Genomic DNA, 12,671 nt, shown 5'->3' with positions numbered 1-12,671 from the left:
CTGATCTTGTGATTTCCTTTGGCATTATATTAAACTTTGCACGAGATCTGATCATCAAGCTGTTCACCAAAGTCCCTTTCTCAGCTACAGCATGTTTAATAGTTTTCATAGTCTCATTATTCATAAGCAGCTGGTTGTATATGAGTCATCACCTTCTGAGTAAGTTTTGTTGCCTTCGATATAATATCATCAAGCATATCTATCTTTAACGCACTTTGATAACATGAGGTGGAGTTCAGATGATTCATCATTTGTAGGTAAAAATAAATGTTTGTACAAGGAGAAGATGAAACTTTTCGTGCCTGCTGAAATTATTTCAACGTCACACTAAAAATATTTTCACAACTCTGAGCCCCATATCAGTACAACATTCAAAGTCAGGATTTTTAGCAATATGGCCAATACTTTACATTGGGGTAAAACCACCGAGCAAAAGATACCCTGGGGTATAATTCGGGCTAGTCCACTTCAACTCTGGGTATAGTTTGCAGGGTTAGGGTGGGGCGGGGTGGGGGGGCAGGTCGCATTTCTGTCCGCTGCTACACCGGCTATAGAAGATATAGATACAGCAGATAGATAGATACTTTACTGATCCCAGGGGAAATTCAAAGCATCCAGTAGCAGTTTACAAAGACATGCACAACATGGAACAATTTCTACATCTAAACAACAACTGCTCTCCCCCCTCCCGTACATATATATTAACCAGGACAAAGGTTTAAAGAAGCCCCTACATTACTCAAAATTAAAACTCTGCAATTAAAAAATAGACTTATACAAAGAATGTACATAACCTGTACAAGGATAAAATAGATAGATGTGCCCACCGCCCACCTGTACATAAACAGTGTAGACCCCCTGAAAGTTTGTGCATAAACAGCAGTGATTGAAAGGAGGTAGTGCAATTTTTTTAAAGTAACAGTCTTTGCCAACCATAAAGGGGCTAATATATTATTTTGCAAGAGAACTGAAGAGGCAGAAAATAGATACAAAAAATATAAGAAAACTGTAACTAATATTTTGAGGAGATGCAGGAAGGACTACTACAGTAAAATAATAGATTACAATAAAAATAATGTTAAAGGAATATGGGATATATTAAATAGTATTATTAGAAATAATTCTAAAGAAGTAAGCTATCTTCTGTATTTTATTGATGATGGTAAAGAAAATTATAATATGGAAGAGGTGGCAAATAGCTTTAATAATTATTTTGTGAATGTTGGACCAAACTTGGCAGAAAAAATCCCTGATCCACCGGGGTCAACTGAAGAGATGAATGATAGTTCTATTGAAATGAATCCCACATCCATGTTCCTTACAGCGGTGAAGGAGAGAGAAATGTTTAATATTGTTTTTTTCACTTTGTATGAGTTCAGGAAAAAATAATATGGTTATTAATATAGTTCTTCATTGTTACAGATGATCTTACAAATAATATAGCAGTAGAAATATAATATAAATATAATTTAAATAACATATGGAATGAAAATAAGATATAAAGCAATAAGTACAAGAATTATTTTTAAAAATGCAGCCATGTACCAAGCTCATGTTAATAAGAAATGAGCTACGTTATGTTCTGTACTAAAGCACAGAGAGTTGGGATCGGTTAATGATTTAAATAACTCAAATAGTATTTGTTTGTGAGTGAGAGAGCTGAAAATAGCATGATTACAATCGTGTTTAGCTTCTTAACTTTGAATAGATGTGGATCAAACAGAGCCCACACTGCAGAGCAGACCTTCTAAACAGCTGGAATCATCCCTGTTTCCGATGGAGCAACTCTGTAAATGTATGATATCAAATAGTGATTGATTGAAACATGTTAAATCATTTGTCACAACTGTTGCTTGTGAACGTTCCTTTCTGTGTTCCGGTCTCAAATGTTGATCACTTTTTATTAATTTAGATTCATTATTTTGTTAATTCATATTAATAATGAATAATCCTAATTTCTACGAACAGTTTTTGGTCGACGTTCTAAATACACAGTGATTTTTAGTCTCCTGTGATACTTTTGCAAGTCCAATAGCAATTGTTTGTTTTGTTTACCAACATAATTGTTGTGCGTGTGAGCTCATCGAAACCCCAACATTATTATTGACCCGTGTCAGGCCTTCAAAGCCCCAACATAATTGGTGCCCCCTGTGAGTCACCTAATAACCAGCTTTATCGCATGGTTTTAGCACAGTAATCTACTGAAGTAATTATTCTAAAGATTGTTTTTTCTTTTGAAAACTTACTTATCATTTCATGCAAAGCATACTTCAATTTTGTGCTCAATGTTGTTTGAGACAACAATTAAGCCATTTGTCCAGTTGAGACGTGAACCAACACCGAAGTGTCCAGCTGTCTGAGAGGTGCGAGTAGCTTCCAGGATAGAGTAAACAACGACAAGATTTAAAATGCCAAGACCCAATGTGAGCCAGTAGTTAAGACTCCTTTTGAATCAGACCAAGCAGCACTGCAAGAAACAGTGTTGGCCTAATCCACCTCTTCTTAAAGGAGATTAGCAAATTTAATAGCTATACAATTAGCACCTGTGATAAGAAATTGAAGGAGCTGATTGATCACATCAACCATCAAACCACGAAACCCCAAAGCATGATGATGGATGTTCTTTGACAGCTCTTCCTTCTTTCTCCACTGATGATGTGTCTACCTGGAGGAGAGTTAAGGTGTGAGATTTTGAAAAGTAAATAAAAATAAGATAATCTGGAGTTCTGAGGGTGAAGTAAGTCCCGTTCACTGTTAGTGATCCAATTCCTTTCAAAAGCATTGTCCAAAATAGTTTTCAGTTATTTTTTGATTGATTCAACGGGATTAGAAACTAGATGGGAATAATATTGTGTGTCGTCCAGTTGCCTGAGGGCTTCATCTGTGTATTGTCTCCTACCCCAAACCACCGGGACTCTTCCCTTGTCCGCTGAGTACACCATGATGTCATAGTTGTTTTTCACCCAGGGTCATGTTGATATCTTCTATTGATATGAAAAAGGTTTTCCACATCATGATCCACCTTTTTCATAAATACATTTCAACAGACATTGTTGTTCAGGAGAAAACAAGAGTATATTTAGGCCAGAAGGGACTGTATGGCTCATTAGCAGTTCTAAGAGGTGGTGTGGTAGATGTTGTAGCGTTAACATGTTTATTGTGATACCAGGCCTTCAGATGTAGATTTTGGTCAAATCTATACAGGTCGACTTTCGTCTGAAATTGGTTTGTGTTGTAAGTGGGGGCATATGAAAGGCCTTTAGATAGAATTTGTAGACGGTCAGCGGAAAGAGGTATGCCTGAAATGTTGATTACTCTCTCTTGGTTTGGGTTCAGCAGAATTTGCGTGCCAGTAGGTTGTTATCCGGGCGATGCTTTCCTCCTCCCTCTGCCTCGTCTGGTTTTCCCTTTTCTGTTGTTTTTGTGCGCTGTGCCATCTAAAAAAGCATATGTTGAAATGGAAGGCGGTGTTTCCTCATCTTCACTAGCAGTAGCACATTTGTTTGAGCGTGACCAGGCAAATTATATCAAAATGATCCGTGACTCCTGTTTATTAGGAAACATGTATGCAAAATGCTTCAATCAACATACAGAGATAGAATAACAGTTTTTTGTCAGGGCGTCTGCATTTATGGAAATGTATTCCAGAGATGATGAAGATAGCCAGCAGATAAGACCTGATAAATTTCCATACAAGTTTCAAGCAGACACTATACTAGTTCAAAAGCTCTTCACCCCGACAGCTGTCTCATGTTCTGTACTGTTTGAGGTAATAATTGCAATTTGTTTCATTAATTAAATCTCATTGGTTGAAAAATCTCAGAAATTTGGGTCATGATTTCTCATTAAGGAGTGGGTGGGGAGTTCTCTACAACATCACTTAAGGTCCTGACTTATCATTGCACTCTGTACACTTGACTTGGCCTGCATTGACAACTCCTAGACCAGCTGAGAACCACTGGTCAACGCAGGCCAGTCAACTCAAGCGTACAGCGTGCAAAGATAAGATAGGAACTTAAGACTTGTTATATACATTAATGCCCCATGATACACAGTATCTAAACATTTAAGGCTTTGAGAAGATGCATGCAAAACATCACCGTAGTCACTGATCAGAGGTTTACAAGCAGCAGCATCAAGTCTTTTTCATTTCGGTCTTGTTTCAGACTTATTTCTGAAATGAAACCACAACCACAATTTTAATCAGAGGTTTATCTAAGAAGATACAGACTCACTGGGCTCTAAAATCTGCTCTGAAAAGGACTGATAAAGAGCCGTTATCTCTAACTGCTGTTATACTGTGCCACATTTAGTTTGACTCTAAATGTACATGTTATAGTATATGTTGCTGTGTAAACTATGTTGGATTTTAACTCGAGCTACCTAAGGTTCTCAGAGTTTCTCAGTTGGAATTACGACTTCAGGAGGACGATCCTGACGATTCCCGATTTCCAAAGTCAAAAGGAACGCACTAAAATACATAATGGTGCAGAATCAATTCCATGATTCCCCGCCAGCCCTGACATCGTCGTTTGTTATTGTTTTGATTGAGAGCCCCCTGGCGATGGACTTTACATACTGTGCGTTTAAGGACGATACTACGCAGACCTCACTTGAACACCTTATGGAGATCAGACATAAGCCCTCGCAAATCCACCTGAAAAATCAAACAAACACAATATTTAGGATTATGTTAGTGATCTTTCTTAAACGGTATGTAATTTACAAATAAAATGTACCATTAGTTGTGCGCTACAGTACACGATTCCACATCAATGGGCGTGGCCAGTGCGTGAGGTCAATGATGATGGTTTTAGGGATATAAATAAACATTTGCCGAGTCATAAAAGACGGATCAGGAGTTATCTGACAGCATCATCAGCTTTACATTTCATCACCTCTGAAACTCGTCACTCCCTCACAAGTAAGTAAAAACATCACATTTAAACTCAAAAGAGTTTTCAGCGATCAAACAGCCCACACTGCAGAGCAGACCTTCTAAACAGCTGGAATCATCCCTGTGAGCGATGGAGGACATCTACGCAAATGCTGACTCTGAAGCTCCTTCGACATCTAAGAAAGGTTAGAGTGTTTGATCAGACTGACTTGTGCAGAAACTTTTACCTGCTTTTTGTAAAACATCTCCAGATAAGATGTGTTATGAACTGGTGCTATACAAATAATGGTTGATTGAAACGTGTTAAATTATCTGTCACAACTCCTGAACTCCTCTTTCTGTGTTCAGGTCAGAGGAGATTTTACGGAGCTGTTGTTTTTCTGGGGCTCCTGAGTTTTCTCTCAATGGCTATTATCATCTCCATCTTAATCTACTGTGAGTCGGTTGTTTAGAAATCATTGTAGATCAGATTAAACATGTTATTTTCTGTGGCTGGTGGCTCAGAGAAATGGAAAAGGTATTTTTTAAAGATTGTCTCTTTAAATCCTTTGAATGTCTTTATTGTTACAGCACCACGTTGGACCTGAAAAGAAACTTTTATGCACTTCCATATCAAGCCTTTATCAAGATGTGAAAATTTATTATATATATCAATACATATATATTTCTAACCAAATGTGTAATAATTGGGGGGTTTGGGAACTATAGAGTCCTGCTTATGAATGTCAGAGAGCTCAAAAAAAAAAAAAAGTAATGTGGTGACTTCTCTCTGCCTTGCTGCAGCATCGTAAATTAATTGCTCTCTTTGGATGTTACGTTTGCTGATGCTGGTATGAAGAGCATTAAAATATTCAAATAGTCTGGAAGAGAGAAATGCATGGATGACTTTTTCTAAGTCTGGTGGAGAAAGGAATGATCTTGTTTGGGTTAGTTGTCTGAGCCATGAGCTCATGACTCAAACAAAGAAAGTTTAGTCAGTAATACTGCATGTGTTTTGTTTATGTAAAGAAACAGGCATCTTTAATTCATTTCAGGCCACGACTTGGCTCGTCAATCATCAGAAGAAGCCTATGTTACCGAGCGTCTCAAGGACAGAGAGAACCAGCTGTCCTCCCTGACTGAACAGAGAGACCTGCTGAAGGCCAACCTCACTGAAATGACTAACAAGATTCAGAGATTGCTCAACCACAGTGAGTGCTCTTCCTGTGTGGTTACTGCTCACAGCTATCTGTTAGCATTGAGGAAGTGTAATTTATTTAGAGAATATGCCGCTGTTATCTTCTCTCACTTCTGCTAACCACCTTTAAAGTCAGTTACCTGTGAATTCTTTAGAAAAAAGGAGGTATATTCATTTTTAACCTGTGTCCCTGTGACCTGTGTGTGTGTGTGTGTGTGTGTGTGTGTGTGTGTGTGTGTGTGTGTGTGTGTGTGTGTGTGTGTGTATGTGTGCGTGCGTGCGTGCGTGCGTGCGTGCGTGCGTGCGTGCGTGCGTGTGTGTGTGTGTATGTATGTGTGTGTGTGTGTGTGTGCGTGCGTGCGTGCATGTGTGTGTGTGTGTGTGCGTATGTGTGCGCGTGTGTGCGTGTGTGTGTGTGTATGAAGCAAATGCAATATTCATTAAAACATCATCATCTTCATCATCACTATTGTCGCCACCATCATCATCATCACTACCATCAATATCCAATTTGCAGAATTATAATGTCAGTAGTGACAGGGGATGTGCCACAAACCCTCCTGTAGACAAACCTTAATTCAGAGCCACTCAGAGAGCTGGGGCTCTAATTGATGAGACCAGTCCCGCAAGATCACACAAGGGACCACATAGATACAGTGCATGGCCACAGGAGTGAGGGACTGAACCGTGGACCCTCCGATCCGCAGACGATCGACTTTCCCCCTTGAGCCACATTATCCCTGCCCAGCATTGGCAGCAAGACAATGTCTATTGTTTTGAGTAGCAGTAATAACAAAAATAACTAACATGAATATTAGAAAGTGGACCAATGGATAAATGACAGTGATTGTGTTTGTGAATGTTGAGAACGTTGTCGACTTAAATTCAGAGTATTTTAGAGAATGAGTAATAACAGGGATTGAAGAGAAAAATGAGTAACAAATAGTAACAAATATAATAGTAAAGATATTTACTCTATATTCTATGAATATATATAATGAAATTTAACAGGGAAACAAATACATTAATTAATGGATTAAGAGAAAAAAAGTATATATAATAGGTCAGTACAATCTATAATAATAATTGCCATTATTAGTATTATTAGTGATAATAAATGAAAAGAAAAGAGGAAAAAAAGGAAAGAAAGAAAAGCAAGTCAATAAAATAAAAAATAAAATAACATTTCAGAGATAAATCATTATAAATTGAGCAATGAATGAATGAGCGGGTGATTGTGTTTGTTACTGCTGAAAATGTAACCGACCTAAATTCTGATTGATTCACAGGATTGATCATTCAAACTGAGGAAGGGGGCAAGATGGTAATCATATTCCTTCTGTGTAAGGAGGGTGTTTTTCCAGGGGGAAATACTTTGTGCATATTGTGTATCTTAGTGTGTTTTGGTTAAAGTATTTTGTGAATGATTTGTTAGGCTTCTCTTTAGTTGTGTTTTTAAAAAGAAGCTTATTCTTGGTTGTTTAGTTTGTGATTATGTAAATACATTATTGTTAAATTTACTTAAACTAAGTTCCTCCTTCTTTTCCCTGGGTTTTATTTTATTGTTACTCCCCTCATCCCCTAGCCATCTCGGGGAACGTAACACAACTTCTAATGAACTTCTGATGATCCCATCATTGGAATAGGACTCCAAATAAAAGGCTAAACTAACAGATCATATTAACAACTGTTATTAACACGTGTCCTGAGTGAACCGATCACAAATGGACAGCCATTCCGGGTTTTGGGACTCATTCCTGTGGCGCCCTATAAGTACAGGTGTAAAACATTTCCAGAACACATTGAGATGATCACAGGCCAAATTAGGAGGCGGTATGGGAGTCATCTGTCCACATTTGATTGACAGTGTGTGTATGCATGTTTCCTTAAAGGCTTTATATGCGATTTTTTTCATCCAAAATGTCGACCCTTGAGCACCAGTATGATATAAACAACAAACTGAAGACAGGAATACATCACAGACAGTGGGACTCGGGTGTTACACCCATTGTAGAGAGTCATGACTCACAGAGTTAATTTCAGAGGATATACTTGATTTCTATTACATTTAAGTGTCTGCTTTAATGTCTGCTCTTCAATAATTGATGTTTGTTGTGTGTTACAGAGAGAAACTGTTCTGAGGGATGGAAGGGTTTCTTTTGTTCCTGTTATTTCTTCTCAACACAGAATAAGACTCAGAAAGAAAGCAGACAAGACTGTAGAGACAGAGGAGCAGAGCTGGTGATCGTGAACAATATTGAAGAGCAGGTAATGTGTTGTTTAGTTAGACATAGAGTTCATAGGTTCACAAAAATGTATGTAGACTGGATGAGTGAACTCCATTGCTACCTTACAGAAGCCCTAAAGAGTAGTGATTTTGTCCAATGTCCCACATGCCAGGATACTTAAAGGTCACTAATAATTTTCAATTTTAAGCTACTTAACAAATCCTCCACATTTCTGAGGCAAATGTTGTACTTTTGTACTTTATACTCACTTTACTTGAATTTTCCTTCTTTCTACTAATACTTTTGTTTTTAAAGGTCACATATTCTCCTCCTCAACCAGTTTAAATAAGTCTCAGAGCTCCCCTATAAACCCCTCTATTTCAGCCCTGCTCAGAACAGGCTGTTTCTGTGTCTGTAGCTTTAAATGTAAATGAGCTGTGTCTGACCACGCCCCCTCTCTGGAAGGGTCTGGGTGGCCTCGGGCCGGTTCGCTCAGAGGGCAGAACAAACGCCTAGTTGTGCGAGTGTCACCCACCTGGGGGAGGGGTTACTGCCCTTTGTGATGTAATCAAGGGATTATTCCCAAAACGGCCTGTTTAAGAACAGTTTTTTTCATTATAAAGCTAAAATCGAAATAAAAATCAAGGCTCTCTTCCTCCAACAGGAATTTCTAACTAACAACATCACAGCAGACACTTGGATTGGTCTGAGTGACCAGGACAATGAAGGCACCTGGAAATGGGCAGATGACACTCCACTGACTCAGGGGTAAGGAACACAGTGATGTGTCAATTTTTTCAAACAGTCCTAACATTCTCCAAACTGTTAAGTACAATTGTTACAAATGTTTCACTTGACATCAAAACTCTGTCATATTTAAAAAACATCCAAATTCACCAAACACATTTCATTCTTGGTTCAAAACGGAGTGGTTGTGGTCAGTGCCACCAACATTAAAAGTTGTTTAGTCATCGTGTGAGCCGTACTGGAAAAATGAATCAACCTTTTTTCATCTTTTTCACTGTTTTTGTTGCCATGTCAGCCAAAAAAAAGTTGTTTAATTTGAGAATTGAGCCACAATAAATGAGAAAAACTGCAATTTTCTAATACTGCTTGCATGGAGAGCAAACATGTTTGGGTTAAATTCAGTCCAATGAGCCAATAATATGTTTTCAATGAACATCATTATTGTTTTGTGAAAGCGAGAAATCCTGTGAAAATGATCTTTCTTGTTGCCCTCATAAAGGTACTGGGAGGCAGATCAGCCTGATGACTGGCGCGGAGAGGACTGTGTCCAATTTGGAAAGGGCAAGAAAAAAGAGGCAAACTGGAATGATATCTCATGTGATGAATCCCTACGGTGGATCTGTGAAAAATAGCAAAGCAATGGAATGATATACACTGTATGTTATTAACTAAATGTCCTTTTTAATTACCTTCATCTGTGTAAGAGCTCTAAGCCTTCATCAGAGTTGCGCTCAACACTGATTATGGCCTAGTGCTGAAAGGCGTCCCTTGTTGTTTTGCTGCTCTTACCCAGATAAAGGAAACTTAAAGGACATTTAGTGTGCTGACTTTTCTGTCTCTTTTTAGTCTTTTTAGTGCACCTGAAACTGTGTTTACTGTCGAGTAGGCTCCTTTTTTTCTGTTTTTGCACTGTATTTTTTTGCAAGAGGCCATTAGCTACGGTGGCCAGTAGGGTTCAAACGATCAGCAACTGATGAAACGACATGCATTTAGAAAAACGCGCAGCATATATCGAAACGCTGCACATTCAAAAGCAAATACAAACTACCACAACAAATGCAAAGGCTGACACGCGCTGCAAATAGGCAAAACAACTGCATAAGCATCAAACGCGCTGCAAGTACAGAAACGAAACTTAAGTCAAAACACACACAACCAGAAGACAACTGCAAACACAGAAACGCTGCAAGTTAATCCTTAAACGGACTTGCTTCAGGCCTGTAGGGGCGCTGTGGAACTGTTTATTTCGGTTTATTTACGGGATAGAGTAAGAGAGACAGCAAGGGATGCCCGGGGCTAGTGCTAGCTCCGGGGCTATGAGCTCCAGCTCCAACTCATCCCTCTGCACCCACTTTACCAGCCTGACACTTAGTGCTTTCGCCATCCCCGGTGTCCGTGTTGAACTCGCTACTCATCTCTTTATTACAGTTTAACATTCTCCCTGTCATCAAACACTGACACTTCACCCACGGAGAGCCCTCTGCCCTGGGCCTGACAAGTTCAAAATCCTGGCAGACGGAAGTCCCGTAGCCTACTCAAGCCGGGCAACGGTGCCAGTGTTGTATGTTGTCTGGTTTTCAGTTTAACTGGTTACCTTTGTTTACAAACATCAAAGGTTTGTCATGGCGACAGCAGATGTTACAATCACCGAGAGGAAACGTTGCTGACCTGGCAAATGCCTGAATGATTAAGGTTATAATTTAACTGATTCCAAGTCGCAACTCATATCTACTGCGGTAAATTTGATTGTATGAGTGAGCACTACATCTCAGCCACCTAAGAGAAATTAAAAATAAAGAAAATATAATCCATGTTCACGATCGTGCCGAGCTGGATTCGATCTCACTAAATCAAAAATTAACACCTAATCACTTGTTTCCTGCCTTACAGTACGTATTATTTTATGATGTCAGCCTCCTGGTCACATTTTAGTTTCGCTGCTCTTACAACAACTGGTTACCTCAGTTGCTGAGCGTTTGACCCCTACCGGCCACCGTAATTAGCAGGGCTTTCATGTTGTATATGTGTTTAGAGAGACAAAGGGAGAGAGTGTAACGTGTACAGAGTTGGAGACGAGATACTATATATCTGCATGACCTGTCTTAATGAGAACATTTAAAATTAACAACAGGAAGGACGGCAAAAAATGCAGATGACTCCCACGGGTTTGAAGAACTGAGATGTTACTTTTTTTAAGAGCAAGGAGGTAGTTATACGCACATCACGTATAGGTGCAGGGAGGTGCAAACACAGCAGACCGAGGATGAAGATGGGTCCACACACTTGCTAAAAATGCCACAAGAAAATGTATTTTATCACAATGTTTCGACCAAACATTATCACCTGATTATCATATCATTATCACCCTTTGGTCGGAGCGTTGTGATGAATTAAAAACTTTTTTGTGGCGGTGTGTGGGCCTATCTTCTTCCTCTTATTTTTAAGAGCACAAATAAAACACGTACAAGTTCTCTCCCTCTCTGTTAAAAATAGATGCATGTAGAATGTGATTCAAGATTAACACTTACTATCAATAGTAGTTTGAGATTTAATTTTTGTGTTATTGATTTCAATATATGTAACAGAAGTAATAAAATAAATGACTGAATGAATGACAGACTTAATTTTGAACCAGTTCATATATTATATGTTACTCCAACAAAAATAATGTTATGAAGGTCATATTTAATATTTTCTTTTTAAAAGTTCTAAAAAAGAGGTTTAAATTAAATTACAGAGTTAAGAATATGAGTTAGAAATGTTTTTTTGTGCAAGAAGCAAAAAATAGTAGCCTGTGTGCACATCAGAGTCTCCGTGTATAGAGTCTCCATGCATATACCCACTTAGACTGACTGGCAGACCTGTTTCACCAGAAATTCTTTTAAAACCCTAACCATTATTTTTTTGTAATGTAATTTGTAAAGTAAGAGAGAGGCTAATAAAGTGTACATAACATAAGACTAACTTTTTAGATTTTAAAAGAGACAAAACTGTCATCACAGGAAGAGTTTATGATGAAGGTTTGCACTTTGTGAAATAAACATCAAGATAACACAATTAGTGTTGTGTGGTGGGTGTAGCTGATAAATGAAGAAGTTCCCATATTTTCCAAGGAGTTTCAACTCTTTAGAAATATTCAGTTAGAAGAAGAGGTTGCACTTACAATCCATCGGTCAATAAACTTTTGAATATACTTCAACTTAAACTTTATTATTATACCAAAAATTATTATAAATGATTTAACCAAAACTAAGATGCTGCAGGTTGGGAGTGAAAGTGTATCAGAATAATAGCCTGAGGTCATGCCAAACAATGAACCCAAGAGTCCTCTTGTCTCTCCGGTTCTTCAAGAGTCCTCTTGTCTCTCCGGTTCTTCCAAGTAGAAATCTGAGGCTGAAATGTTCCACCAGGTTTCCAAAGGTGTTTGGTCGTCATCATTGACCTCACCATCATTATTCAATCTCAGCTCATTCTTCCTGATCATTTCAAGCTGGGGCTTACAGATGGCCTCCGCTCTTTCTTTTGCTATTTTGGATAGCTCGTCGTTCAGATGGTTTATCACTTGGTCTTCCAAAAGATCTTTATAGACCACCTTGTAGTAAGGATGTTTGGACCAGCAACA

The 12,671-nt window shown here is 38.5% G+C and overlaps 1 protein-coding gene across 1 annotated transcript; it reads left to right on the top strand.

Annotated features, from left to right (window-relative positions):
• Positions 1 to 4,893: 4,893 nt before the first annotated feature.
• Positions 4,894 to 11,673, top strand: LOC136181279 (CD209 antigen-like protein E). The gene is made up of 6 exons (XM_065962300.1): positions 4,894 to 5,082; positions 5,246 to 5,332; positions 5,932 to 6,087; positions 8,200 to 8,342; positions 8,967 to 9,070; positions 9,549 to 11,673. The coding sequence occupies exons 1-6, from the start codon at positions 5,028 to 5,030 to the stop codon at positions 9,679 to 9,681; spliced, it is 678 nt and encodes a 225-aa protein (XP_065818372.1). The 5' UTR covers positions 4,894 to 5,027; the 3' UTR covers positions 9,682 to 11,673.
• The last annotated feature ends 998 nt before the right edge of the window (positions 11,674 to 12,671 follow it).

This window comes from Labrus bergylta, chromosome 13 (genome assembly GCF_963930695.1).
Source record: "Labrus bergylta chromosome 13, fLabBer1.1, whole genome shotgun sequence".
In the NCBI taxonomy this organism is placed as follows: domain Eukaryota; kingdom Metazoa; phylum Chordata; class Actinopteri; order Labriformes; family Labridae; genus Labrus; species Labrus bergylta.
Note: the sequence above shows the minus strand (reverse complement) of the source record. Positions and strands in the feature narration are given on the sequence as shown.